The sequence below is a fragment of the Magallana gigas genome, chromosome 7, assembly GCF_963853765.1.
Source record: "Magallana gigas chromosome 7, xbMagGiga1.1, whole genome shotgun sequence".
Lineage (NCBI taxonomy): Eukaryota > Metazoa > Mollusca > Bivalvia > Ostreida > Ostreidae > Magallana > Magallana gigas.
Window position 1 is genome coordinate 3,253,151 of NC_088859.1, and position 27,604 is coordinate 3,280,754.

Below are 27,604 nucleotides of genomic sequence, written 5' to 3' on the forward strand. Positions count from 1 at the left end.
CAGTGAGTTAATCACAAAGCAATGCACAGCCAGTGCAAGGTTGCACTGTAAACCTCCAGCCTCGATCCCTTGTTGGCCATCTTGAAAAGATGTAAATTCAAGGCAAGAGCATGTTGGGGATTGAGACAACTCTTGGTAACAAGTATATCCTGATACCGTATTTAGTGCACTTCAATGTAATTAGGTAAAAGTTTAAAAAAAAAACCCAACTTATATCATTTCTTTTTAAACAGTCATTGGCCATGTTTAAAAAATATGAAATAAAAACAACAAAAGTTTACCGTCTATCAAGGAATATTTTTTATATATAATGATATATACATTGTACCGGTATTCTATAATCTATATATTGCGTTTTTACATGTTGTAAAAAATTTCAAAAGAGAGCAAACAGGATGTATATGTCCTTATTAGTGTTATACATGTATGAGCTCTCGGCATTGATCAGGGTGTCTTGCGCTTCGATCGTTTTTGTGGAAACACTATCGGTTATTTTTATTCTACCTAAATAACAGTGAATTTCGTTTTGATTGAAACAAATAAAAATAAATTGAAATGAAAAGCTATATTGCCATAACGAGCCTCATTGGTTAATACCCAAGCGGAAGTACATGTGACGTATAATTCATTCTTTAGTGTAGTGGAACCAAGAGTTATCTTTCTTGATTTTGTATTATACAGTCTGAGAGTTATTCCTCTTTATGTGGAACTCTTCTATGTTCAGTTTTTCACGCTGTATACGTGCGGTCCCGCCGCAGTGCTACACATTGTCTATACCAACATATTCCATGTTTCATCCTTGTCCCCTCAAATTGTAAGTATCATATGCATTTAGATATATGAAATATTCATTTTATTTGTTGTTTTTGCCATGACATGTTTATAAAGCAAACATAAGCACCCTCGTAATGACTGTTACTGTAGTAGGTTGAAGGCGCCATATTTTCTCGTGTTTACATTTGTTGATGTTAAACATATAAGGATACCTTCATCATTTATATGATTTACTGGTCATTAATAAGTACACAGCACACCTATAAAGTGTGATTTCTTTGTTTATATTTTTCAATTAAATTATTTTCCCTTTTTTACCTATATTCCATAATTTCCCTCGGGCTACTGTTTCAATACTGGGTGCACATTTTGGAATTCGTCTATTTTGATATTTGTCAATTTGTTTCTTATGAAAACTATGATATATATACATATATGATATAAATGTATTATTGTGTGAATTGTTAAAATGTCAGTTTGCATATTATTCCATGTATTTATAAATTGTTTATAATTTGTTTCAGCAATTTACCACTTCAGATCTACATCAGATCTACATTCAATAAAGATTACCAATAATTATTGAATATGGTTATACTTGCTGTTTTTCAAACAGTACAGTAAATTGAATTTAAACACCAAGGAAACATGGCTACTGGAGGGCTCCCCTTACCACGGAACGGTGATTCCCAGAACGAGATTGAAGAAACCAACACCTCTACCAAGGATAAACGTGATGTTATCTTGAGTGAAAAAGGACTCTTAGCATTTGAAGAGGAAAGTTCCAAATATAAGAAACCTATATTCGAAACATGGGGGAAAGTCGAAAAATGCATTCTACGTGTGCAAAAATGTGACAGAAACATTGAACAATATCAAATCTTACAGAGTGATATAGAGAACACATTCAGTGAGTTTCACAGCAGTATTAAACAGTACCTTGTCTTTCTACAAAGACACTCTAGAAGTGAACAAGGTAAAAGTGAGATAAAACGATGTACCGAGGACTTTGAGAAAGGAAAGTCAGTGGTTTACAAGGCCTTAGACAACATTAAAGCTGCAAAATTAGACCTCTTAGAAACAGCCTCAGAAATATCAACAACCAGCACTGAGAGGAAAAGACGAAAAGAGCGGAAGATGGAAATAATGAAAAAAGAAGCAGAGCTAAGAAAACAGAAACTTCGCCTTGAGGAAGATGAATCAATACGCATAGCTGAAATGAACAGAAAAAAGTGTGAGTTAGACATTGACTTAGATTTACTGAAACAAGAACAGAGTGCTAGTGATGATGAACTTTCAATGGAGCAAGACCTTGCGGACATTGAGAGAGATAGTTCAGGGCAACGAACACAGAAGTTTGTGGAAAACATCCCTTCCAATCCTGTTGATGTCCAGATACCCACAACTGAATCGCCTCATGTGCTATCTGAAATGGCCCTGCTTATGATTAAAAAGCAAATGCTTCCTGAACGTTTTTCAAACTTTGATGACTCGCCAGATTCGTACAATGCCTGGAAGGAAACATTTACCAATATTATCAGTGAACTAAAAGTTTCCTGTAATGAAGAACTTGAGTTAATGTTAAATAGACTCACTGGCAATTCCAAACTTACAGCAATTGGAATTCGCAATGCAAATCCTGGGAAACCTAAGGAAGCACTTCAAATAATCTGGAAAAGACTTGATGAGATGTACGGGAGACCAGAAATGATCGAAGCGTCGATACGTCACCAGCTAGAAAACTTCCGACCAGTCACATCAGCTGAAAACAAACGCCTGTATGACTTGTTAAACATTCTCATTAAGATAGAATCACTGATGGCCAATTCAACATTTTCTACAAGCCTATCGTATTTTAACTCGTCAATTGGAGTGAATCCTATCATCAACAAATTACCATTTCACCTGCAGGAAAAATGGATCGTCAAAGCCTCCAATTTCAAAAAGTTAAACAAAGTGCCGTTCCCACCATTTTCATATTTTGTGACATTTGTACGCGAAATGAGTGAAATCAGAAATGATCCGGCATTTGTATTCACCAACAGCCGACAACCAGCTCTCAAGAAACCGGTATACTCCAAAAAGTCTGAGGTGTCAACAGACAACAACAACAACGCCCGCTGCCCATATCATAAGGCAGATCATAGCATCCATGATTGTAGAGCCTTCCGTGCAAAACCATTCTTTGAACGCAAAAACTTCTTACAAAGTAAAAACATTTGTACTAGATGTTGCACCTCAACTAATCATACAGCAAAAGACTGCCAAGTCAAAATCCAATGTACTGCTTGTGGGAGTATTTATCATACGACAGCTTTGCATATAAACAAAGGTCCATTATCAAGCCCAAGCATGCATGGCGGGGAGAAAATGTACAACTCAGCTCTACAAACCATGAAGTCAGAAACAGACAACATATCGCCTGTACCTATGAAAGCTTCAACAAACACTAGTGTCAAGTGTACTACATTCTGTGGCGACCATTATCAAGGCAGATCATGCAGCAAAATTTTCCTTGTGGATGTATTTCACACAGACTGTCCTAACAACATGTATCGTGTTTACGCAATCGTGGATGACCAATGCAACCAGTCTCTTGCATCTCCAGAGCTATTTGATGCCTTGAACATTATGTCCTCACCCATTCATTACACTTTGACAACATGTATGGGAAAGACAGCCCAAAATGGTCGGCAAGCACATGGTATGAAGATACGATCATTGGACACAGCTGTGACAATGGACCTTCCTCTTCTGATGGAATGTGATGACATCCCTAATGAAACCTCTGAAATTCCTACACCAGAAGTTGCTAAGAGCTACCCTCACCTTCTCAGAATTGCATCTAGTATACCTGAGTTTGATGTGAATTCAAAAATACAGCTCCTTATTGGTAGAGACTTGATTGAGGCCCATCTTATTGAAGAGCAGATCACTGGACCTCGAGGGGAACCATTCGCTCAAAGACTTAGTCTTGGTTGGGCTATAATTGGTGAAGTTTGTCTCGGTAGACTTCATAGAAGAACCTCCGTGAATGTCAACAAAGTGTCTATTCTCAATGATGGTAGAGTTACGTGCAGTCAACCTTGTCAGAACAACATTGACGTGAAAGAGCAAACACTTGTGTCTAACTATATAATTGGTGAGCGTGACTTTCAATTTCATGGTGAAGATGTCTTCATGAAGACCCCTGAAGATGATTGTACTGGTTTATCGGTAGAAGACAGACTATTCCTAAAGTTGATGGATAGATCATTCAATAAAGACAAGGACGGCATGTGGACTGCACCTCTTCCTTTTCGAGAGAACCAACCTGATCTTCCTAACAACAGACCTCAGGCATTACATCGAGCTCAGATACTACACAACAGTTTACAGAGAGATACAGAAAAGAAAAGACAGTTTGTGAAATTCATGGAGAAAGTTCTAAACAGTGGAGCAGCAGAAATTGCGCCACCTCCAACAAGCACAGGTTGCTGGTACCTACCTTTGTTTGGCGTTCGTAACCCAAAGAAACCAGATCAAATAAGAGGCGTTTTTGATTCGTCAGCTAAGTATGGTGGAGTTTCCCTCAATTCAGTACTCATGTCTGGTCCAGACATGATCAACAGTCTCTTTGGGATCTTGCTTCGCTTTAGGAAGGATGAGGTGGCGATGGCAGCAGATATAGAGCAGATGTTTTACCGATTTCGTGTTGATGAAGACCACCGCAATTACCTACGCTTCTTTTGGTATAAAGAAAACAACCCAGATGACATCATGATAGAGTACAGAATGACTTCACATGTATTCGGCAACAGTCCGTCGCCTGCTATTGCATCTTATGGACTCCTTAAGACTGTCGAACACGCTGATCGAGATGTGAAAAACTTTGTACATCATAACTTCTACGTTGATGACGGGTTAATCTCTTTACCAAATGAATCAGATGCTATCAGCCTGATGAAGCGCACTCAGTCAACCATGAAACAGGAAGGTCAGATTCGTCTTCACAAAATCACGTCCAACAAACAAGCTGTGATGGACGCTTTTGATGTCAGTGATCATGGAGAACAGTTGAAAGAAATAGATAGTGATGACATGATACACAGATCTCTTGGACTTTGTTGGAGACTGAAGGACGATACTTTTGTGTTTACGGTACCTACTGAAGAGAAGCCTTTTACTCGTCGCGGTCTGCTCTCAACTGTAAACAGCCTATTCGACCCATTAGGTTTCATATCACCAATCATCATCAGCGGTAAAATACTTCTCCGAGAATGCACACCTGAAGGAGTTGACTGGGATGAACCATTACCTGTCAATAATCTTCAAAAGTGGAAGGAGTGGCAATCGTCTCTTCACTGTCTCAGTGATATCGCCATTCCCCGTATGATGTCTCACACTTCTGTTAGTTCAGCCCAGACAGCAGAAGTTCACATATTCTCAGATGCTTCAGAAAAGGCAATAGCAGCATCAGCATATATAAAAACTGTAAGTGATGGACAAACAAGCGTTCGATTCATCATGGGAAGAAGCAAGTTAGCACCTCTTAATGGCCACACCATTCCTCGCCTAGAATTGTGTGGAGCTGTCTTAGCAACGGAACTCGCAGAGATCATATCTGTACAACTTGGCATCCCATTGCAAACCATGAGATTTTACACAGATAGCAGAGTTGTGTTAGGCTACATTGGTAATAGGACTCGAAGATTGTACACCTATGTAAGCAACCGAGTTGATCGTATTCTACGAAAATCTAATGCCAATCAATGGAACTTCATTTCCAGTGAAAAGAATCCTGCAGATTCTTGTACAAGATGCAACACTAATGTGATCAACATTATGCGGTTACCATGGATTACTGGTCCACAATGGTTGTGTGATGTGACGGAAATGAAACCTACACAGTTTCCACTTGTTGAACCTGATAGTGACAGAGAAGTCCGTCCAATCGATAGACCAGTAATATGTTCACAAACTGATGTTACCATTACAACAACAGGATCTGATCTCATTACCAAGAAATTTGATCGATTTGATCGTTGGAGTTGTCTCATTATGGTCATTGCTTGTCTCAAGCGAGTTTGCCGCAGGTTTAGAGCTTGTCGTGACCAGAAACCTATGCAACTTACCCGTTATGATGAAATTCGTGAAGCAGAGACCTTTGTCCTAAAACAGATTCAACAAGAATTCTTCTCTAAAGAGATAAACAGTTTAAAGTCTGGAAAACCTTTGAACAAAGACACAAGTATATCCACACTTGCACCATTCTTAGATGAAAATGGACTAATGTGTGTTGGTGGAAGATTGAACAAAGCTGCTGGAATTTTACCATCAAAGGAAATCAATCCAATTATTCTTCCCAAGAACAGTCATATCTCTGTTCTTTTGATTCGTCATTTTCACGAGCAAGTCAAACATCAGGGGAGATTATTCACTGAAGGTGCACTTCGTACGGCAGGTTATTGGATCCTGGGAGGCAAGCGCATGATTTCATCTTTCATTCACACTTGCGTGACTTGTCGAAAACTTCGTCGTGGCCTCGAAACACAGATGATGGCAGACTTACCAGAGGACAGGATCACACCAGGCCCAGCTTTCACATCTGTAGGAATTGATGTCTTCGGACCATGGGAAGTCTGTACCCGCAGAACTAGAGGAGGAGCTGCAAACAGCAAGAGATGGGGACTGATGTTTACCTGTTTAACATCAAGAGCAGCTCACATAGAGGTTATTGAAGAGATGTCGAGTTCATGTTTTATAAATGCGCTGCGTAGATTTCTATCACTCCGTGGCCCGGTGAAGATAATAAGATCTGACCGAGGCACCAATTTCATTGGAGCTGCTGAGGAAATCAGAGTGAACACGATAAAAGTAGAAGAGGGACCAGTTCAACAGTTCCTGGACAAATCCTACATTACCTGGATTTTCAATGTCCCACATTCCTCCCATATGGGTGGTGTCTGGGAGCGAGTCATAGGAATGACAAGGAAAATCCTTGATTCAATGCTTTTGGAATCTAGTGGTAAACCTCTAACACATGAGACATTAGCAACATTTTTATGTGAAGTTTGTGCCATCATAAACTCTAGACCTATAGCACCGATACCTTCGGATCCAAATGACCCAATGATTCTTACACCAACTATGATTCTCACCGGAAAAGTTGATTTCCTACCAGTCGTGTCTGATTCACTCAGTCAACAAGACGTTTACAGAGCGCAATGGAAACGTGTCCAAATCCTTGCAGATATTTTCTGGAATCAGTGGCGTAAGCAGTATCTATCTATCCTACAAAGTAGACGTAAGTGGAAAAGCGAAACCAGAAACGTTAAAGAAGATGATGTGGTACTGTTGAAAGATCCCGCTGAGCATCGGAACAACTGGCCAACTGGTATTATTGACCGCGTATTTCCAAGTGACGATGGAATCGTGAGAAAAGTTGTTGTGCGAACTATTCGAGCAGGAAAACCAACATTTTACATTCGACCAATTCATGATCTCGTGTTGCTTATAGAAAGTGAACAGTGACTAGATGTGAACTGTAACTTATGGACTGTGAATAATGGACTGTAACTTATGGACTGTGAATAATGGACTGTAACTTATGGACTGTGAATATTGGACTGTTAACAATGAATTTGTAAACATTGACTTGTATTATGATTCATGTATCAAGTGATCACGAGATGTATTGTTTATCAACTAGTTTATCACAATTTTGAAATGTTTTGTGCATGCATATGAGTAGTGGCATCTCAAAGATGCCAGGCGGGGAGTGTAGTGGAACCAAGAGTTATCTTTCTTGATTTTGTATTATACAGTCTGAGAGTTATTCCTCTTTATGTGGAACTCTTCTATGTTCAGTTTTTCACGCTGTATACGTGCGGTCCCGCCGCAGTGCTACACATTGTCTATACCAACATATTCCATGTTTCATCCTTGTCCCCTCAAATTGTAAGTATCATATGCATTTAGATATATGAAATATTCATTTTATTTGTTGTTTTTGCCATGACATGTTTATAAAGCAAACATAAGCACCCTCGTAATGACTGTTACTGTAGTAGGTTGAAGGCGCCATATTTTCTCGTGTTTACATTTGTTGATGTTAAACATATAAGGATACCTTCATCATTTATATGATTTACTGGTCATTAATAAGTACACAGCACACCTATAAAGTGTGATTTCTTTGTTTATATTTTTCAATTAAATTATTTTCCCTTTTTTACCTATATTCCATAATTTCCCTCGGGCTACTGTTTCAATACTGGGTGCACATTTTGGAATTCGTCTATTTTGATATTTGTCAATTTGTTTCTTATGAAAACTATGATATATATACATATATGATATAAATGTATTATTGTGTGAATTGTTAAAATGTCAGTTTGCATATTATTCCATGTATTTATAAATTGTTTATAATTTGTTTCAGCAATTTACCACTTCAGATCTACATCAGATCTACATTCAATAAAGATTACCAATAATTATTGAATATGGTTATACTTGCTGTTTTTCAAACAGTACATTTAGTCATCCATACCCTCGAGCAGACGTGCATGCTACGGAGCTGTACTCGAAGCTAAGTATAGGAAAGGTAATTACAATTTTTAAATTTGATTGCCCGGGGGGCAGAGCCTAGTTGGTTCTTTTAGGCCTAGGTGGCCGTTTTTGACCTAGGTGGTCAATATTTTCACATACCTGAGTGGTAGGAATATTCGGCCTAGGTGAGCCGTAATTGTTAAAAAAAAAGTTATTGTAATGAACCTAGGTGGTTTACCGAAAAAATATGTGTAAAGCTATTGCATGAAAGATAACCTTTTAGTGTAAGGGGTAGCATATATATAAAGAATAGCTTTGATACACGTTTGCAGATTCTCGAGGCGGCAAGCTGCACGTGCGGTTTATGATTTTGTTAGCTAGACCAGATGATGCATGATAAATGAATTGAAGTTTGAACTTGTTTGTTCATCATTAGTTCGTATAAAGAAGTTACGGGACTATATTTGAACATATGTTAGTATAATATATCTATCAAAAAACCGAGATAACGGAGTTAATAAGTTATATTAGAGTTATCCCGCTTGATGCGTACATGCGTGATATTTTATTTTTGTATACATTGGTTATAGATGGTGCAGCCTACTATCTTACGGAAGAGACATTCATTGAAAGGGTTGAATCTCTTACCTGTCATTAAGAAGGTCAGAGGAGGAAGACCAGAGGGTCTGAAAGAATTTGCGCGCATTTCTAAGGAAAAAAAGACAGACGTCTTAGAGTTGGATGAGATAGAGAATATAGTCAACTCATTAACAGGGGAAAACATGATTGAGCTTTTGGAACTAGCTGGTAGGGGTTAAGTTTCTTAAATAATTATTGAAGTGGTTATGTGATGGTTGGAAAATAAAGCTTTGAATCTTTTCAAGAGTTATTAACATATGATATGCAAATGTTGTGATTAATATTGGTATCTTTCGAAAAAATTTGTTGTGATATAAACTTTCATTTTATTAAAACAGGAAGAGATATTGATGTTAACGAGGCAAGATTGTTATTGCATTGCTTGATAATTTTTGCAAATGAAGTGGGACAACCAAGGGGCCAGGCATTAGATGATTCAACGGTATGTTTTATATATGTATATGCTAATGCGCATGAAACAATTCATACATGCAGATAATTACTGGTACATATACATGATATACATCTGGAATTTTGAAATTATATATGAATACCTAATTTTGCCCTTACATATAAAACAAATATGCGGTATGATATTTTATTTTAAAAGAGTGTTATAACGTCATATTTTTAGGACCCTAGCACTAGTGGATCCACAGGGGGAAGCAGTACACCAGTACCTTTAGAAACTGCAGGACCTTCAAAAACAAAGGAAGCATGATGTTGATACAACCTTAGAGGAGAGGGTTTAGTCTTTGGAGAAAACGTCAAAGGGGGAGATGGTCCAGGAGCTTAAGGAGAAGGTGAGGACACTATGCCTACAGGATGATCCAAGCAATGCTTTAATTCTGCTGACTCTTGATGAACTGTCTAAAGCGGCTAGGAAATTAAACCATGAGGAGGCTGACATGTTTGAAGAGTTGTACAGGCAAGCGAACAGATATCAGTCAAAACTTCAAATTTCTAATCTGTGTTGGTCTGTGTTAGGTGGGAAAGTAGCAGATGCAATTTCAAAAGCAATTTCTAAGTGTTTGAAAGATAAACCTGAAACCAAAGCTGAGAGTAAGAATGAATATGTTGAAACACAAAAGCGACCAGAGTCCCCGTTGAATGGTTTATATCCTTGTCAACCTTCTTTGTATCCTATGATGCCCGGCATGTATCCCAATATATATATATTGATATAAACTGTCATGTTTGCAGATGTAGTTGTACGATAAGAATAAATTCTTTTGTCTTGTAATCCGAGAGACACTGACGCCCTAGTGATTTGTCACGTGGATTGCAGGCGGAAGAATTCTTTCTTCAGGTGAAATTAATGCTGGTTGCATTGTTGGAAATTTACATTATATCAAATAATTATAATTTTACAGAAAATGAAGTTTGCTCCAGAAATTTTATCCTTCATGGAGGTTCCATCTTGGGAGTTAAATAGTGGTTTCAATCCCATGAATATGAATATAAGTGACCAACAAGCATGGATTACACTTGAAGGGAGAATTGCTCCGCCTGCAACCCATACCCTCGAACAGAGGAAGTAATTAATGGCGATTTACATTTTGATATTAACACTTTACCAATAAGGGATCCAAGTAAATTCATTTCTGGTCAGATTCATTCATTTGTACCGGAATGGGAGTGTATTATGGATAAGATTTCATAAAAAAAACAACGATGTTTTAAAATGAATAAAGAATGGTGTCAATGTCTTTGATTTCTTTCAATCATATAAAGGAAATTTTAAGGGAAAATATTACAATTCGAATGTGCCTCCCAAACATTATGCACCCAACTCTAGCATTTGCAAACAGTACTCTGATTTTATTGTCAAAGAATTAATGGATAAGATCCAGTGTGGAGCTATAAAACTTTTAGGTAGAGTGGGTGAGTGTCAACCCCCAAGAGTGGTTATTCCTCTTACTGTAGAACCAAGTAAGCCACGTCTTTGTCATGATGAACGTTATATTAATTTATGGATTAAGGATCTGCCTTTTCGGTTAGAGACACTGAAAGATATTCATCGTTTGGTAGATAAAAATGCTTTGTTGATCACATGTGATGAGAAATAATCGGGTTACAGTCACATAAAAATTGATGAAGAGTCTCAGGAATTTTTTGGTATTCAGTTTGGAGGATTTTTCATGGTGTATTCAACATTACCATTTGGTTGGAAGGCTTCAGCCTTTATTTACCAATCCATAGGTATGTGTGTTACCTCTTATCTTAGGACATTCTCTGTGCGTAACTCTCTGTACATAGATGATAGGTTTCTTGCTACTAGGGGATCTGATTCTGTAGATGATGTGAAAGTTCATGAGGAGGCTAGGAGGTTGGTATATGGTTGAGTTGAACTGTTGACAAAGTTGGGTTGAACCTTAGCATTGAGTAAATGTTCTTTAAGTCCTTCAAGTTGTAAGAGGTATGTGGGTTTTTTAGTTTATTCAGTTAGGGAAGCTTACGTATTACCAGATGATAAAAAAGCAAAATTCATAGATCTTCGAGAATCAATTTTAGAAAGAAAGGAAGTAGATGTCAAGACATTGCAAAGATTTACTAGAAAGTGTATTTCTATGAGTCTGGTAATCCCAGGATGTAAGTTGTTCTGTAGAGAAATAAATGCTGGAATTTCTCAAGGTTTGAAAAATAGTAGGTCTGTAAAAATTTCTGGATCCCTAAAAGAGGAAATTGAACATTGGAGATTTGTAGATAAGTGGCAGGATTGTTCTAAATGGAGATTGCAACAGATATAAAATAATAAATATGAGATTCTACTTTTTGGGGGTTTTTTTCATGCAAATTATGCATATAAGAACAGGACAATGCCTTTTTAATTACTTAAAACTGCACAGCTACTTATTTTGAAAATTAAAAATTATATGAAAAATTCGAAGGTGGTTCATCGTGGCCAAGATTGCAATAAATTTTCAAAATTCATGGATAACATCAAAAAATCCCTTTTTATTTCATTTCATTTATAAAGTTAAATATGATGGATAACAGATTTGGAAGAAAAAAAATACTTTAAGGCTGAGGATCGGAAAACCTTTAAAAAGTCAAGACGATTTCATGCGGATAAAATGTTAACGTTACCGAACCTACTCTCTGAATTAGATATCTTCTTAATCTCTTGACAAATTAATTAAATGCTTGGGATGTTTGAACTTATCTTAACAGCTATATATGGATGTAATTATTTATTTCCTTACATGTCATTACTTTTCCTCTCTTTGTCGTCGTTCATTGCTGTGCATCTGCACCAATTTAAAACGTTTCTGAGCTTGATACACCTATATCTGATTTGGAGTAGGTTACCTACATGTATGTAATCTTAGTACGTGCCAAAACAGTTTAAAGTCGATAAAAAGTCTGATAAATTCTCGCTCAAATGGTATGTGTTTGTAAAAAATAGATCAATAAATATATATGCTAAAACATACATCCAACAGACTATCAAGTTTGCTTCTGTCATTCATTGCGGTGTTTGTTTTTCTAATTACAGTTAATTATCACAAGATTTATGAAAAAAAAATTGCATCTTTAAACGAGGATTAAAAAGTAAGGAGGGTAGTACGTAATGCACTGCAACTGTATACGCGTGTTTATTCAAGAAGTATTCACCATCCAACTTCATATCATAGATTTAGATTTTCCTTGAGACACCCCACGCTGCATGTACTTTGAGTTCATATATATCTATAAAATAATTTCAAGTTACAACTAATGTGTTTTTAAAATAAACATACTTTTCTGTACTATGAAGATAAGAGATTCAAAATGTGTCAAGATCATTTTCTAATTTCGATATTTCATTTTAATGTTAACAATGCTTAACTAAAGCATTTCAAAGTACATGTTTGTGTCAAAATTTGAATGTCAGTTGTCAAGCAAGGTTCGATGCTCACGATTCTCTTAACATTCCATTGTTGCTTTTAATAGATTATGTAAACTCAAGTAGTTTTTTCATATTGTGACAATCACTGTTCATATCGAACACACCCGATTTTATTTTTCCCATAATTCTTTGCAACGTGCTTGGCCGACGCTAACAATAGGCGCTAAGTTATACCCGGCCGAGCTGTCCAGCAATAAAGACGTGCTTAGTGTATGAAGGGGGTATCGTGTTAGAAGCCTGTGTGGCATGTTTTAGTTTCACAAGTTCAGCATTTGACGCGGACACGGATAGCTGACCGTGGTAAGTATTTATTTAGTTTGGTGTAGTTTATTTGTAAATTTTTGCCTTTTTATTAGTATTACGCAGTCGTCCTATAAAGTCACCTTGACCATTGTTCACTGTAGAGTTACCTGTGTGTTCACTGATGTGTGACTTTAGCGAGAGTGTTTAAATGGAATTCGTCTTTTTCTATAGTACAGTTTTTGCTATTGCTGTATAAAGAAACGGTGATTTAAAGGGCTATTTTCTATGCGTTATTTTATTTTACAATTTATGGTCACTTTTTCCACTTAACTACTTGGGCGGAAGTGCGTCACAGGAAGTCTCAGACGCCATATTGTTTACTGTAAACAAATAACTTAGTTACCATATACTTACAATATTTTGAGATGTTGCCTTTAATATAATACTATTTATACATTATCATAGTTTGATACTATCAGTGAGATACTTATATGATGTATTATACAATATTGTTTTTATTATGGTGTTATGGTGTCACTTGTACACTTATTGTAGTGTCATATTGTTGATGTTGAGAAGATGATGATGTTATGGTGAAGTCGATGACGATGCGATGTTCATGTTGATGACGACGATGATGTTATGATGTCGATGACTACGATGATGATGATGGTCATGTCGATGATGATGGTGTAGATGATGTCGTTCATGGTGAAGTCGATGACGATGCGATGTTCATGTTGATGACGACGATGATGTTATGGTGATGATGACGACGACGATGTTGATGGTCATGTCGATGAAGATGATGTAGATGATGTCGTTCATGGTGACGTCGGCGATGATGTTGACGATAGTGTCGATGATTATGATGACGATGGTGGTGATGATGATGATTGTGGTGACGAAACTACTCTAGTTGTGGTTGTCCGTAGTTGGTCCAGGACTACAGCCCCGGAGATTCGGACACTCTTCTAATTTATTTTTGGTCATTTGTATAAACATCATATTTTTTCTTGTTGAGTGAAAGTTGTGTGAGTGTTTGTGTGGTTTAGTGTTTATATTTCTATCTTTTCTTTCTTTCTCTTATTTTTTTTGTTATTAAATTTTGTTAAATTTAAGATGTCTTGTTGTTGTTTGGAGTAGCCTCCGCTCATCCCGTTACAATTGGTGGCAGCGGTGGGATGAGTTGACTCCTCCAGATACTACAAGATATCTTTATAAGTGAACAGTTGCCAAGGTTTATTTTATTTTTCATTTTTTGATCTCTTTTGTAGTACATGTAAGAGCAAGTGTAGGTCGTTGTTTCCTTTTCCCTTGGTGAGTACATTACGTTAGGCAGATTGTTTTGTTAAAAGTTGAGAAGTTAGTCCCTTTATGAGATAATTTTGAGGTAAGTTGGTCTGTCAGTCAATGCACCATGTCTACTGTCAAGGAGATGCTGGAGCTACTTGAAGTGGGGACCAAGATGGGGATGAAGGATGAAGACCTTCAACAATTCGTGAAGGACGAACAGGCCAGAATGCGGGACGAACGTGAGAAACATAGAGTCGAGAGACAGGAGGAGAGAGACCAGGAGGAGAGAGACCGCGACTTCAAACTACAGATGGAGAAAGAGCGCGCCGCAAGAGAACATGATGAGCGAGAGCACGCCCGATTGATAGAAGAAAAGAGACATCAGCAAAAACTAGAAGAACTGGAACTTGATCACAAACTGCAACTCGAGAGATCTCACATGAAGCCGAGTGTTGTGACTAAAGAGGAGAAAGAAACTTCTCAAGTGATAAAAGGACCAAAACTTCCTCCGTTTGAGGATTCGAAAGACAACATTGACGCGTACATTCAAAGATTTGAGATATACGCAACAACGCAGAAATGGAATAAAGACACGTGGGGGACTCATCTTAGCGCATTACTCAAAGGAAAGGCACTGGATGTGTTCGCAAGACTCTCACCCGAAACAGCACTTGATTTCAACGAGTTGAAGAACGCCCTGTTGAAACGATTTGACATGACGGAGGACGGTTTCCGCAAGAAGTTCCGATTTTCAAAACCAGACGGAAGTGAAACTTTTATGCAATTTTCTACCAGACTGGACAGTTACCTTGAGCGGTGGATTCAGCTGTCTAAGACTAACAAGACATTCGATGATCTGAAGGACTTGTTCTTACGTGAACAGTTTTTATTGTGTTGCTCGAAAGAACTTGCCTTATTCCTAAAGGAGAGGATTCCTACTTCGATCCAAGACATGGCGCGATACGCGGACCAGTTTGCTGAGGCCAGAACAGTGACATCCTCTTCACTTACGCAAAAACCGCTCTTTGACAGACGACAGCAGTCCGATAGACAACCGCCGTACAAAGATTCCGTGCAACAAAACCAATCTGGAAATGCAGTGAAGTGTTATGAGTGCGGACGACAAGGACATAAAGCCTTTAACTGCAACTTCCGCAAAAGTCCGAATAACAGGCCGTTTAATTCGAGCGAGAAACAAGAAACAACACCGAAACATACTTACCCTAGTGATTTTCAACGTGGGTCGTACAATAATGGGAACCATGGATATCCAGGACGCGGTAGAGGTCGCCAAGGAGCCGCGAGTGTCGTCGAGAAACATGGAAACTTACCGTGTGTTGGTGATTCGGTTGCTTTCTGTGAAACGGAAATGCCAGTTGTGAAAGGATGTGTTGGCAATAAACTAGTGACTGTGCTAAGAGACACAGGTTGTAGTGGTGCCGTTATTCGTAGAGAACTGGTAAACGATGATCAACTAACAGGGACATCTCAACGATGCAAGTTAGCAGACGGTCGTATTATTGATTCAGATGTGGCTAGAATTGATGTCGATACTCCTTACTTTACCGGAAGTGTTGATGCTTGGTGCTTTGATTCGCCTTCGTACGATCTTATTCTTGGTAATATTCGTGGAGTAAGGAAACCACATGAACCAAATCCAGCCTGGATTCATTCCGTTGAAAACATAGCAGCTGTTGAAACGCGTGCGCAACTGAAAAAGAAACAGTCTCCATACAAACCATTGAAAGTACCGGAAGCAATACGGGATGTATCGCCGGAGGATATCTTACAAGAACAACGAAACGACGAGACACTGAAAAAGTTATGGAGCTTAGCTGAGAGTGGACAGCTTAAACATTTCAGTGACGGCGGATTTTCAAAAATGTGTGAACGGAAGCAAATGTTGTTCAGAGAATTTTGCAGTCCCAAAGTGTCCAGTGGAAAACTTTTCCGACAGTTAATCGTTCCTCGGAAATACAGAACTATCGTCATGAAGATAGCACATGAAACGCTGATGGGTGGTCATCTGGGATCAAAGAAAACAACCGACAGAGTAGTGTCCGAATTTTACTGGCCAGGAATTCAGTCAGACATTAGACGGTTTTGCAGATCATGTGACGTGTGTCAGCGGACTATTCCGAAAGGAAAAGTACCTGCAGTACCGTTAGGACAGATGGACTACAAGATCGATATGGGAGGCAAGCTGAAAACTTTCCACGCAAATCTTCTTAAGAAGTATGTTGAACGAGATACATTGAACTGTGGTGTTTTGTCAACATGTGCAATTTCACTCATAGACTTTAGTGACCTAGATGATGATGAACAACAGGACTCTATTCTTATGCCACCTGTTACTCAAACCGAAACAGCAAAGGACATAAAGTTTGCAGACAGACTAACACCAGATCAGTTGGAAACTGCTAAATCACTGTGTGATTCGTTCTCAGATGTATTTACGGATATACCTGGAATGACGAACTTAGTGGAGCATAAGATTGTTGTGACATCGTCTGAACCTGTGCGTGTGAAACCATATCCAATTCCGTTCAGTACAGAGAAAACAATTACAGAAGAAGTTCAGAAAATGCTACAGTTGAATGTGATTGAGCCATCATCTTCCCCTTATTCAGCTCCAGTTGTCATAGCTCGGAAGAAAGATGGAACGAATCGATTTTGCATTGATTATAGACGACTGAACTGTGCTACGGTATTTGATGCAGAACCAATGCCCAGTCCAGAAAGCATATTTTCCAAAATGACCGGAAAGAAGTTTGTGTCAAAGATAGACTTAAGCAAAGGATACTGGCAAGTACCGATGGCTGACGAGAGTAAGCCGCTTACAGCCTTTTCCACACCATCCGGATTGTACCAATTCAGGACAATGCCGTTTGGTCTTGTAAACGCGCCGGCAACATTTAGTCGTATGATGAGAAAACTACTTCAAGGTATGAACGGCGTAGAAAACTTTATCGATGATGTCATTGTTTTTACAGATACCTTTGAAGAACATCTACACATACTGAAGACTGTGTTCGAACGACTCAGAGATGCGGGACTTACGGCCAGACCGACAAAATGTTTCATCGGATGTGACAAGATTGACTGTTTGGGACATATGGTGGGCAACAAGTGTCTAGAACCAGAACAGGACAAGATTGATGCAGTCAGAAATGCGCCAATACCACAAACCAAGAAACAGGTTCGTGCCTTCCTAGGCTTAGCAGGATTCTACAGAAAGTTTATTCCGAATTTCTCTGCGATAGCCATTCCACTTTCTGATCTTACGAAGAAGGGCCAACCAAATAAAGTTATTTGGACTGAAAGTCAGCAACGAGCTTTTGATACATTGAAACACATGTTATCAGAAAGGCCAATATTGAAGTTGCCAGAATTTAATGAAACCTTCATTTTACGCACGGACGCTGCAGATGATGGGATAGGTGCTGTGCTGTTACAGATGGAGGATGACGAGAAACTACCCGTAGCGTACGCCAGTAGGAAACTTCAACCAAGAGAAAAGGCATACGCTGTTATCGAGAAGGAGTGTTTGGCGGTAGTGTGGGGAATACAGAAGTTCCACCAGTACCTTTATGGACGCGAGTTTCTACTTGAAACTGATCACCAACCCCTGACCTACCTTAACAAAGCAAAGACAGAGAACTCCAGACTGATGCGTTGGGCTTTGCAGCTTCAGCCATACCGCTTTAGGATCATTGCGATCAAAGGAAGCGACAATGTGGGTGCGGATTACCTGAGTCGTCAGTGAGATGTATAGTAGACAGTACAGGTATGTGTATAGGTTTTATTGTAAATACGTGAGAATTTTCAAAATTCAGTGATTGTTTATTTGAAATTGCAGGACAATTTTTTAAGGGGGGAGGTGTGTGACAATCACTGTTCATATCGAACACACCCGATTTTATTTTTCCCATAATTCTTTGCAACGTGCTTGGCCGACGCTAACAATAGGCGCTAAGTTATACCCGGCCGAGCTGTCCAGCAATAAAGACGTGCTTAGTGTATGAAGGGGGTATCGTGTTAGAAGCCTGTGTGGCATGTTTTAGTTTCACAAGTTCAGCATTTGACGCGGACACGGATAGCTGACCGTGGTAAGTATTTATTTAGTTTGGTGTAGTTTATTTGTAAATTTTTGCCTTTTTATTAGTATTACGCAGTCGTCCTATAAAGTCACCTTGACCATTGTTCACTGTAGAGTTACCTGTGTGTTCACTGATGTGTGACTTTAGCGAGAGTGTTTAAATGGAATTCGTCTTTTTCTATAGTACAGTTTTTGCTATTGCTGTATAAAGAAACGGTGATTTAAAGGGCTATTTTCTATGCGTTATTTTATTTTACAATTTATGGTCACTTTTTCCACTTAACTACTTGGGCGGAAGTGCGTCACAGGAAGTCTCAGACGCCATATTGTTTACTGTAAACAAATAACTTAGTTACCATATACTTACAATATTTTGAGATGTTGCCTTTAATATAATACTATTTATACATTATCATAGTTTGATACTATCAGTGAGATACTTATATGATGTATTATACAATATTGTTTTTATTATGGTGTTATGGTGTCACTTGTACACTTATTGTAGTGTCATATTGTTGATGTTGAGAAGATGATGATGTTATGGTGAAGTCGATGACGATGCGATGTTCATGTTGATGACGACGATGATGTTATGATGTCGATGACTACGATGATGATGATGGTCATGTCGATGATGATGGTGTAGATGATGTCGTTCATGGTGAAGTCGATGACGATGCGATGTTCATGTTGATGACGACGATGATGTTATGGTGATGATGACGACGACGATGTTGATGGTCATGTCGATGAAGATGATGTAGATGATGTCGTTCATGGTGACGTCGGCGATGATGTTGACGATAGTGTCGATGATTATGATGACGATGGTGGTGATGATGATGATTGTGGTGACGAAACTACTCTAGTTGTGGTTGTCCGTAGTTGGTCCAGGACTACAGCCCCGGAGATTCGGACACTCTTCTAATTTATTTTTGGTCATTTGTATAAACATCATATTTTTTCTTGTTGAGTGAAAGTTGTGTGAGTGTTTGTGTGGTTTAGTGTTTATATTTCTATCTTTTCTTTCTTTCTCTTATTTTTTTTGTTATTAAATTTTGTTAAATTTAAGATGTCTTGTTGTTGTTTGGAGTAGCTTCCGCTCATCCCGTTACACATATGCAAGATAAATCATGAACAGCTTCTGTGTTTACTTTGATATTTTATATCATCCAATCTGCGTGTAAACAAAGCTTTTACCGAACATAGAATTGTATCTTTCTTGTTTCTCGAAAACTACAACTTAAATGGTAATTAAAAAATGCCGTCTTAACACGTTCTAAATATATATATATATATATATATATATATATATATATATATATATATATATATATATATATATATATATATAAATATATATATATATATATATATAAAAATTTCGAAATAGAAATTTGTAGCTCTAATTGTGACAATATCCCATAAAAATCTAAACCATTAGTCATTAACTCATTTTACTTTTCAATGTTCTCATTTATTGAACAGGAAACGGTGTACAATTAATCTTGAACGAATTATCCAAATTCTACATGAGAATTCAAAAAACAATAGACTATTGTAATCTCAATGAACACAATAACTAAACTTATAAAATCGACATGTTTTAGCCAATAATTCCTTTTCATTGCAACCACTGCAAATTTACATAACAAAATAACACTATAATTTTTAAAAAGGCAAGCTGAATACTTGGCAAATATAAGATATATATTTTCCAAAAATCGATCACACTGGGGTTGATACAAAATTCCTAGGAATATTTCAGATGCCCGATACTCTGATACCGCCTCAAATATAAACTCTGGCATTACCGCAAAGATAAGCGTTCACCCTGATTAATTGTAATGAACCTATAAACTTGAATTTTTAACCCACAATTACATAGTGCCAAAACTTAAGGGAGCAGCGTAAGAAAACATCATTCGAGTCGGTGTCCACCATTCAAGTCGCTATCAAGTATATCATACCCACACAAAGACAAGGTGCAAAACAGAAACAACCGACGTAAACCAAAGAACTTAAACAATTTAGGATAGGATGATGGATAGGATGATGGATCGGATGATGGATGCTACATTGACGTGAACATAACTGGGTGTGCTACATCTATCAACATTACTGTAATGCATTGCCAACACGAGTGTTTGCATTTAGATAGATAGAACATTGCGCATGTCCAGTGAGTTAATTACAAAGCAATGCACAGCCAGTGCAAGATTGCACTGTAAACCTCCAGCCTCGATCCCTTGTTGGCCATCTTGAAAAGATGTAAATTCAAGACAAGAGCATGTTGGGGATTGAGACAACTCTTGGTAACAGCTATATCCTGATACCGTATTTAGTGCACATCAATGTAATTAGGTAAAAGTTTTAAAAAAAACACAACTTATATCATTTCTTTTTAAACAGTCATTGGCCATGTTTAAAAAATATGAAATAAAAACAACAAAAGTTTACCGTCTATCAAGGAATATTTTTTATATATAATGATATATACATTGTACCGGTATTCTATAATCTATATATTGCGTTTTTACATGTTGTAAAAAATTTCAAAAGAGAGCAAACAGGATGTATATGTCCTTATTAGTGTTATACATGTATGAGCTTTCGGCATTGATCAGGGTGTCTTGCGCTTCGATCGTTTTTGTGGAAACACTATCGGTTATTTTTATTCTACCTAAATAACAGTGAATTTCGTTTTGATTGAAAAAAAATACAATAAATTGAAATGAAAAGCTATATTGCCATAACGAGCCTCATTGGTTAATACCCAAGCGGAAGTACATGTGACGTATAATTCATTCTTTAGCCATCCATACCCTCGAGCAGACGTGCATGCTACGGAGCTGTACTCGAAGCTAAGTATAGGAAAGGTAATTACAATTTTTAAATTTGATTGCCCGGGGGGCAGAACCTAGTTGGTTCTTTTAGGCCTAGGTGGCCGTTTTACCTAGGTGGTCAATATTTTCACATACCTGAGTGGTAGGAATATTCGGCCTAGGTGAGCCGTAATTGTTAAAAAAAATGTATTGTAATGAACCTAGGTGGTTTACCGAAAAAATATGTGTAAAGCTATTGCATGAAAGATAACCTTTTAGTGTAAGGGGTAGCATATATATGTAACCGGAACCAGTACGACAAGGGCAATAACTCTTGTGATCAAAGTATCTCTAAAGTCAAATACTGGCTCAGATAAAAATCAACCCAGGTAAGGGGATTCCTGAACTATGGTCAACACTTGTGATGAAAACACCAGTAAGATTTATCACAATTTATTAATGTTTATAGAGTTGATTTAAGTCAAGGATAGCAACAAGAATTTTATAATAATAGACAAAAATATGGAAATTAACAAACAGAAGTACTCAAAGGGAAAATTACTCTGAAAATATGTATAATCTGAATTTATAATGAACTGATATTACAATGGATACTTGATAACTTAATTAAATTCTACAATTAATAAAAAAAATAAGAAAATGCAAAAATGCCAAATAATTGCCAAAAATCAAAATATGTTCCTACTGGGCCACCATAGAATCTAAAAATAGATTTAGTAATAACAGACGAGGAACGATGAATAAGGAACGAGCTACATCTCTATAAATATTAAATTTCTCCTCTATGACAAATAAATGTAAAAATGACTAAGATAATCCTCCTTATAAAAATAAGTTATCTACAACACCTTAAACCAGGACTGGGAAAGGGAAAACCTATCTAAACTTACACTCTAAACCTTAAGGAAAATCTGTATTATAAAAAAAAATGCTTTAAACCCTACAAAAATGAACTAAATCCTAACTCTACATAAATCATGCTTTCTTATACTAAACCTAACTCTAACCTATTCATAGCTGTAAAACCAAGAGGTTTAAGTGCCAAGAATAGAAAGGGAGACTTACCATAAGGTAATCACTCCCTAACCCAAGTAAAGAAAACTGACCGAACACTCTCTTATATATACCTGTATTCTATTCACTAATTTTAACCAATGAAAACCACAGAAACTAGACTAACTTAGCCAATCAGAGAACAGGTAACTTTATAACTTAGGCAAAAGTGACAACATGGATACTATTTCCTGTAGAAGTGTAACTATAAATAGGATAATTTTTAACTTGTTCAAAATATGAGAGTAGAAAGAATTAAATGATCAACAGTAAGTATTTGAACCTTAAGAATGACAATAAACTATTTAAACTGTAAAAACTTCAAGAAAAATGCAAACTGTATAATGAAAATAAACAAATTTGTTACATTCCTCCCCCCTTAAAAATAAACAAAATCACAGATTTTGTTTAATTACTTAATAAATAATGTCAAAAGTGATGAGGTTTCATGTCCCTAGCGTTATAACATGTTGGGAGTTTAAATAGTGGTGTAGAAGAGGCTGATGCTCGACGTCTGGCTTCTGCTGCCCTGTCCCTGGCGTCCTTATGTATAGTAGGCAAGGGCATATCTATCTGTCCAGGATTACAGTATCTTGGGTTTTTAATGTTCCGACACAAAATACACCCCTGAAGTCCTGGGTGTTTCTTATCCCAATGCTTACGGATAGGCGAAATTTTAAAAGCTCTGAAGGAGCATCCTTCCTTAGGACAATTATACACCGGCACAAATTCCTTATGAAATTTTATGAAGTGGGCCCTGTACGATCCTATTTTGTGAAAGACGTGCTCCCCAGATGGACAGCTAGGAATGGAACACGCTTGTCCATCTGAGGGCCACTCCTTAGGAAAAGATGTACCAAAGAGCTCCTCCATCTCCTCTTGTTCAACTGATAACTGTAAAACATCGGCCATCCTAGCTGAAAATAAAAGAATAATAGGATAACCCAGATTAATGATAGAATTGCAAGCATTTCTCAATTGTAAATAACCTACTCCGAAATAACTGATGATAAAATCTTAAATTCTAAGACTTTATTGTAAACTGTACTATATAAAGGGTAATTCAATAGCTATCTATTCAAAATATGTTTTCTCCTATAGAAAAACATCGAAAATAAAAGATGCCTAAATGCATCTCTCCCTATAGATAAACTATATGAAAAACCGTAGGGTTGCTTCTAGTTCAGTACAAGGGAGATAAACTAAGGATCATCTACGGAAAGCATTAATCTAAGAATGCTAAACTCTCAATGATTCGTATCTATGTATTACCGATACTAGATATTAAAAATATCTATCATGTACTGTTTTGACTTCTAGATAATTATATTAGAAGATACCATCATGTCTTAATAATTAAAACACATAACTATCCTTTATCCAATAAAGTTCAAATACAGTATAACCTGAAGGTTAATTTCAAGAGCAAGAAATAAAACAACTCAGAAACACAAACAAAACAACCAGCAATCTAGATGTGACTAGTAATTTATAATTAAACTTTAATTTTACCTCTATGTATCAGTAATGTTATGCTATCCTGACATACTAAACAAAAATTTAATCAACTCTATAATTATTTAATGAATAATAAAGAAAAATATAAAAACAGACTATGTACATAAGGCATAAAAATAATAAAATATGCCTAGATACTGGTTCAAGGTGAGTAGACAACTGGAGGTTTAATTCTTCTACCCCATCTTGACTGTCTGAAAGGTTCAGCACTGGGCACAGTAAAATCTGGTGAAGCAGAATCTATCTCTGCATCTTCAGGCTCAAAAGACTCTGAAGATTCTAACCTGCTAAATTCAGGGGGTTCTATAGACTCGTCTAAAAGGGTATCTACTGGTAACCAGTTTTTAGGTGGAAGTATACCTTCATAGGGTTTAAGTTGGTCAACATGAACTACTTTCAAAGGACTTTTGGGATCTCTCTGTATTTGATACGTTACATCTGTGATCTTTTTGGTCACTTTGTAAGGTCCCGTCCAACCCAGACCTAATTTTACACCTGCTGCTGGTGGATACCACCTCCAAACAAAATCATTTTCAGAAAATTCTCTGGGTTTAAGACCCCTATCATAAAATTTCTTTTGTTTGACAGCTGATTTTCTTAAATTTTCAGATACAAAGCCATAAGTATCGGCTAGAACTATCTGTAACCACTCTACATATTTAATAGGGCACACCGGAGTTGGAGAAGAAGGAGGATTTCCTATGATAAGATCTACTGGGCTAACTGTCTCACGTCCTAACATGATTCTATTCGGAGAACAACCAGTACTCTCTTGTACAGTAGACCTATAGGCTGTAAGGACATAGGGAAGATTATCATCCCAATTATCTCTATTCTTATTTGCATAGGAAGATAGCATTTGCAATAAGGTCCTATTCATTCTCTCAACTAAACCATCTGACTGTGGCCTATATGGAGTAGTGCGTGTCTTCTGAATGCCTAATTTTGAACACAGGACACTAAAAAGTTCCGACTCAAACTCACGACCTTGATCTGAGTGTAACTGTTTTGGACAACCAAACTTACAGAAAAACTCTGTTACTATCTTGTCTCCAACTGTCAATGCAGTATGATCAGGTACTGCCCAAGCTTCAGACCACTTAGAGAAATAATCACAGAGAACTATAATGTACTCGTTACCATTATTTGTGCGGGGTAAAGGACCTACTATATCTATGCCTACTCTGTCTAAAGGAGCACCAACGACTGACTGATGAAGAGGTGATTTACCAAAACCTGGACCAGCTTTTGCCCTAGCACAAACATCACACTCTTTACACCACCTTTTAATGTCTGTAGACATACCAGGCCAATACACTCTACGCTTGACTGCCTTGATGGTACGGTCCCTGCCTAAGGGACCAGAAGTTCTATTATCATGCAATTCATGCAATATCTTGGACCTAATTTGTCTTGGAGCAATCAATAACAAAGTTTCCCTATCATTTGGTTCAATCCATCTATAATACAGCATGTTGTTCTTAACTATCAAAGATTCCCATAAACCATAGTAGGTTTTTAAGTCAGGAGCTGCATCCAAAACCACATTTCTAGGGGGTTTTACAGAGTAATTTTCTTTCAAATTCATGATTTGTCTAATTGCAGGCTCTTGATGTTGCCAAGTTCTTAATTGATCAACTGACCAAGTATCTAACCAGTTAAGCACTATTTCTGAATCACAACTTGCACCATTGTCATCCGTAGAATTGTCAGATTCTGACTCCATCAAATCGAACCTTTCTATGGTTCTAACGGAAACAATCCCGGCGGGCAAGGACAATGTATTACTGTCCATTTGCTCGGGCACTGTAACTGTTTGACCACCAGAATCATGACAATCCCCCCAATGACAATCAGGACAATCCATGCGCTTACAATAACTGGGAGGTCGTCTAGACAAACCATCAGCATTACAATGCAACCTGCCTGGCCTATGTTGAATGGAAAAATCATATGTCTCTAAAACTGAAAGCCATCTAGCCTGTATCCCTTCTGGATTTTTGAAATTTTTGAGCCATATAAGCGATGCATGATCGGTTCTGATCGTAAAATGTCTACCCCATAAGAAATGTCGATATTGCCTGATAAATGTAACTACTGCTAACAATTCCTTGTAAGTGGTACAGTATCTGACTTGAGACTTGTTTAATGTCCTACTGGCATAAGCAATAACCTTCTCCTCACCATTTTGTATCTGTGATAAGACAGCACCTATTCCTGACATGCTAGCATCTGTATCTAGAATAAATTCTGATGTGCTATCTGGATATGCTAATATAGGAGCTGTACAAAGAAGTTCTTTAAGTTTCTCAAAGGAGTTCTGACATTGAAGAGTCCAACAAAATTTCTTTCCTTTTCTAGTCAAATAAGTTAACGAAGAAGCAATGGTAGAAAACTCAGGGATGAACCTCCTATAATATCCAGCTAAACCCAAGAAACTTCTAACATCAGACACATTTTTGGGGACAGGCCATTCCTTAACTTTTTCAAGTTTACTAGGGTCACACTGAATACCTTTATCTGAAACTATGTGACCTAAAAATGGCACTTCTTTCTGAAATAAGACACACTTGGAAGGTTTCAATGTTAAACTGGCTGATCTAAGTCTATCAAACACTAGCTTAAGATTTTGCAAAGCTTGGTCAAAAGATTTTCCAAAGACAATGATATCATCTAAATAACAGAGGCATTTTTCCCATCTAAGACCTCTAAGAACTAACTCAATTAACCTCTCATAGCAACTGGGAGCATTACACATGCCAAAAGGTAATACTTTGAACTGAAATAACCCCATGTGAGTAGAAAATGCTGTTTTATGCTTATCTTTTTCCTCCATTTCCATCTGCCAATACCCAGAAACTAAATCTAATGTGCTAAAATAAGAAGCACCAGCTAAAGAATCAAGGGATTCATCAATCCTAGGCAAAGGATAAGCATCTTTCTTGGTAACTGAGTTTAGTTGTCTATAATCAACGCAGAATCTCCATGACCCATCTTTCTTAGCAACTAACAATAATGGAGCTGACCAAGGACTTTCACTAGGTTCAATCACATCATTTTCGAGCATCTTTGCAATTTCATTTTCAACAATTTCTCTCTGAGAATATGGAAGTCTACGAGGTGGAATCTTAATGGGTTTAGAATCCCCAGTATCTATACTATGTTTGACAAGATTAGTTCTTCCAAATTTACCATCAGGTCCAACAAAAATATCTTGATATTCTGTCAAAAGCTGTAACAACTGACATTTTTCTGTTTCAGACAACTTGTCACAAGATCTTTCATAAAGAGACTGTAAATGCAAAGGGAGGACTGAAGCAACATGTTCACCTTCAGGTGAATCTGACTGCACAATATCAACCTCATGTACAGAAGCTACTGTCGTGTGTTTCTTGATTCTTACAGGCCTATTTGAAATATTTACAATTGAAAACAAAATCTTCTCTGGATTTACCAAAGTTCTAGCGACTAACAGACCCTTCTGAGACAAAAATTGAAATGGCTCAAGCAAACTATTTACAGATTTGTCAACACTTCCAACTGAATAAGCAGGAACTACTACTTCACAATCAGGGGGAACAACTATGTTTTTAGCAACTCTGACTCTTGCACAAACAGGAGCTGTCTCTCTTTCTAACTGGATAGACTGACCTCCAATAACTAAGAGACCTCTAGATATCTGAAATATCACATCATTGTTCTCTAAGA

General features: G+C 37.3%; 2 protein-coding genes across 3 annotated transcripts; both read left to right on the forward strand.

Annotated features, from left to right (window-relative positions):
• Positions 1–640: 640 nt before the first annotated feature.
• LOC117685106 (uncharacterized) lies at positions 641–8,297 on the forward strand. Of its 2 annotated transcripts, XR_010707700.1 has the most exons (3): positions 641–814; positions 1,299–7,713; positions 8,198–8,297. XR_010707700.1 is itself a non-coding variant. In XM_066066382.1 (2 exons), the coding sequence occupies exon 2, from the start codon at positions 1,423–1,425 to the stop codon at positions 7,285–7,287; it is 5,865 nt and encodes a 1,954-aa protein (XP_065922454.1). In that variant the 5' UTR covers positions 641–814; positions 1,299–1,422; the 3' UTR covers positions 7,288–8,183. The 2 variants fall into 2 exon arrangements, 1 of the variants encoding a protein (XP_065922454.1); XM_066066382.1 differs by lacking the exon at positions 8,198–8,297 and having other exon boundaries at positions 1,299–8,183.
• A 4,614-nt stretch (positions 8,298–12,911) lies between these two features.
• On the forward strand, positions 12,912–19,550 carry LOC117684589 (uncharacterized). Its single transcript, XM_066065903.1, has 3 exons — positions 12,912–13,138; positions 13,637–18,486; positions 18,985–19,550. The coding sequence occupies exon 2, from the start codon at positions 14,502–14,504 to the stop codon at positions 18,141–18,143; it is 3,642 nt and encodes a 1,213-aa protein (XP_065921975.1). The 5' UTR covers positions 12,912–13,138; positions 13,637–14,501; the 3' UTR covers positions 18,144–18,486; positions 18,985–19,550.
• The last annotated feature ends 8,054 nt before the right edge of the window (positions 19,551–27,604 follow it).

What these genes read in the sequence shown, in the direction of transcription:
- LOC117685106 (XM_066066382.1), top strand. Translation starts at nt 1,423, where the DNA reads ATGGCTACTGGAGGGCTCCCCTTACCACGGAACGGTGATTCCCAGAAC.
- LOC117684589 (XM_066065903.1), top strand. Translation starts at nt 14,502, where the DNA reads ATGTCTACTGTCAAGGAGATGCTGGAGCTACTTGAAGTGGGGACCAAG.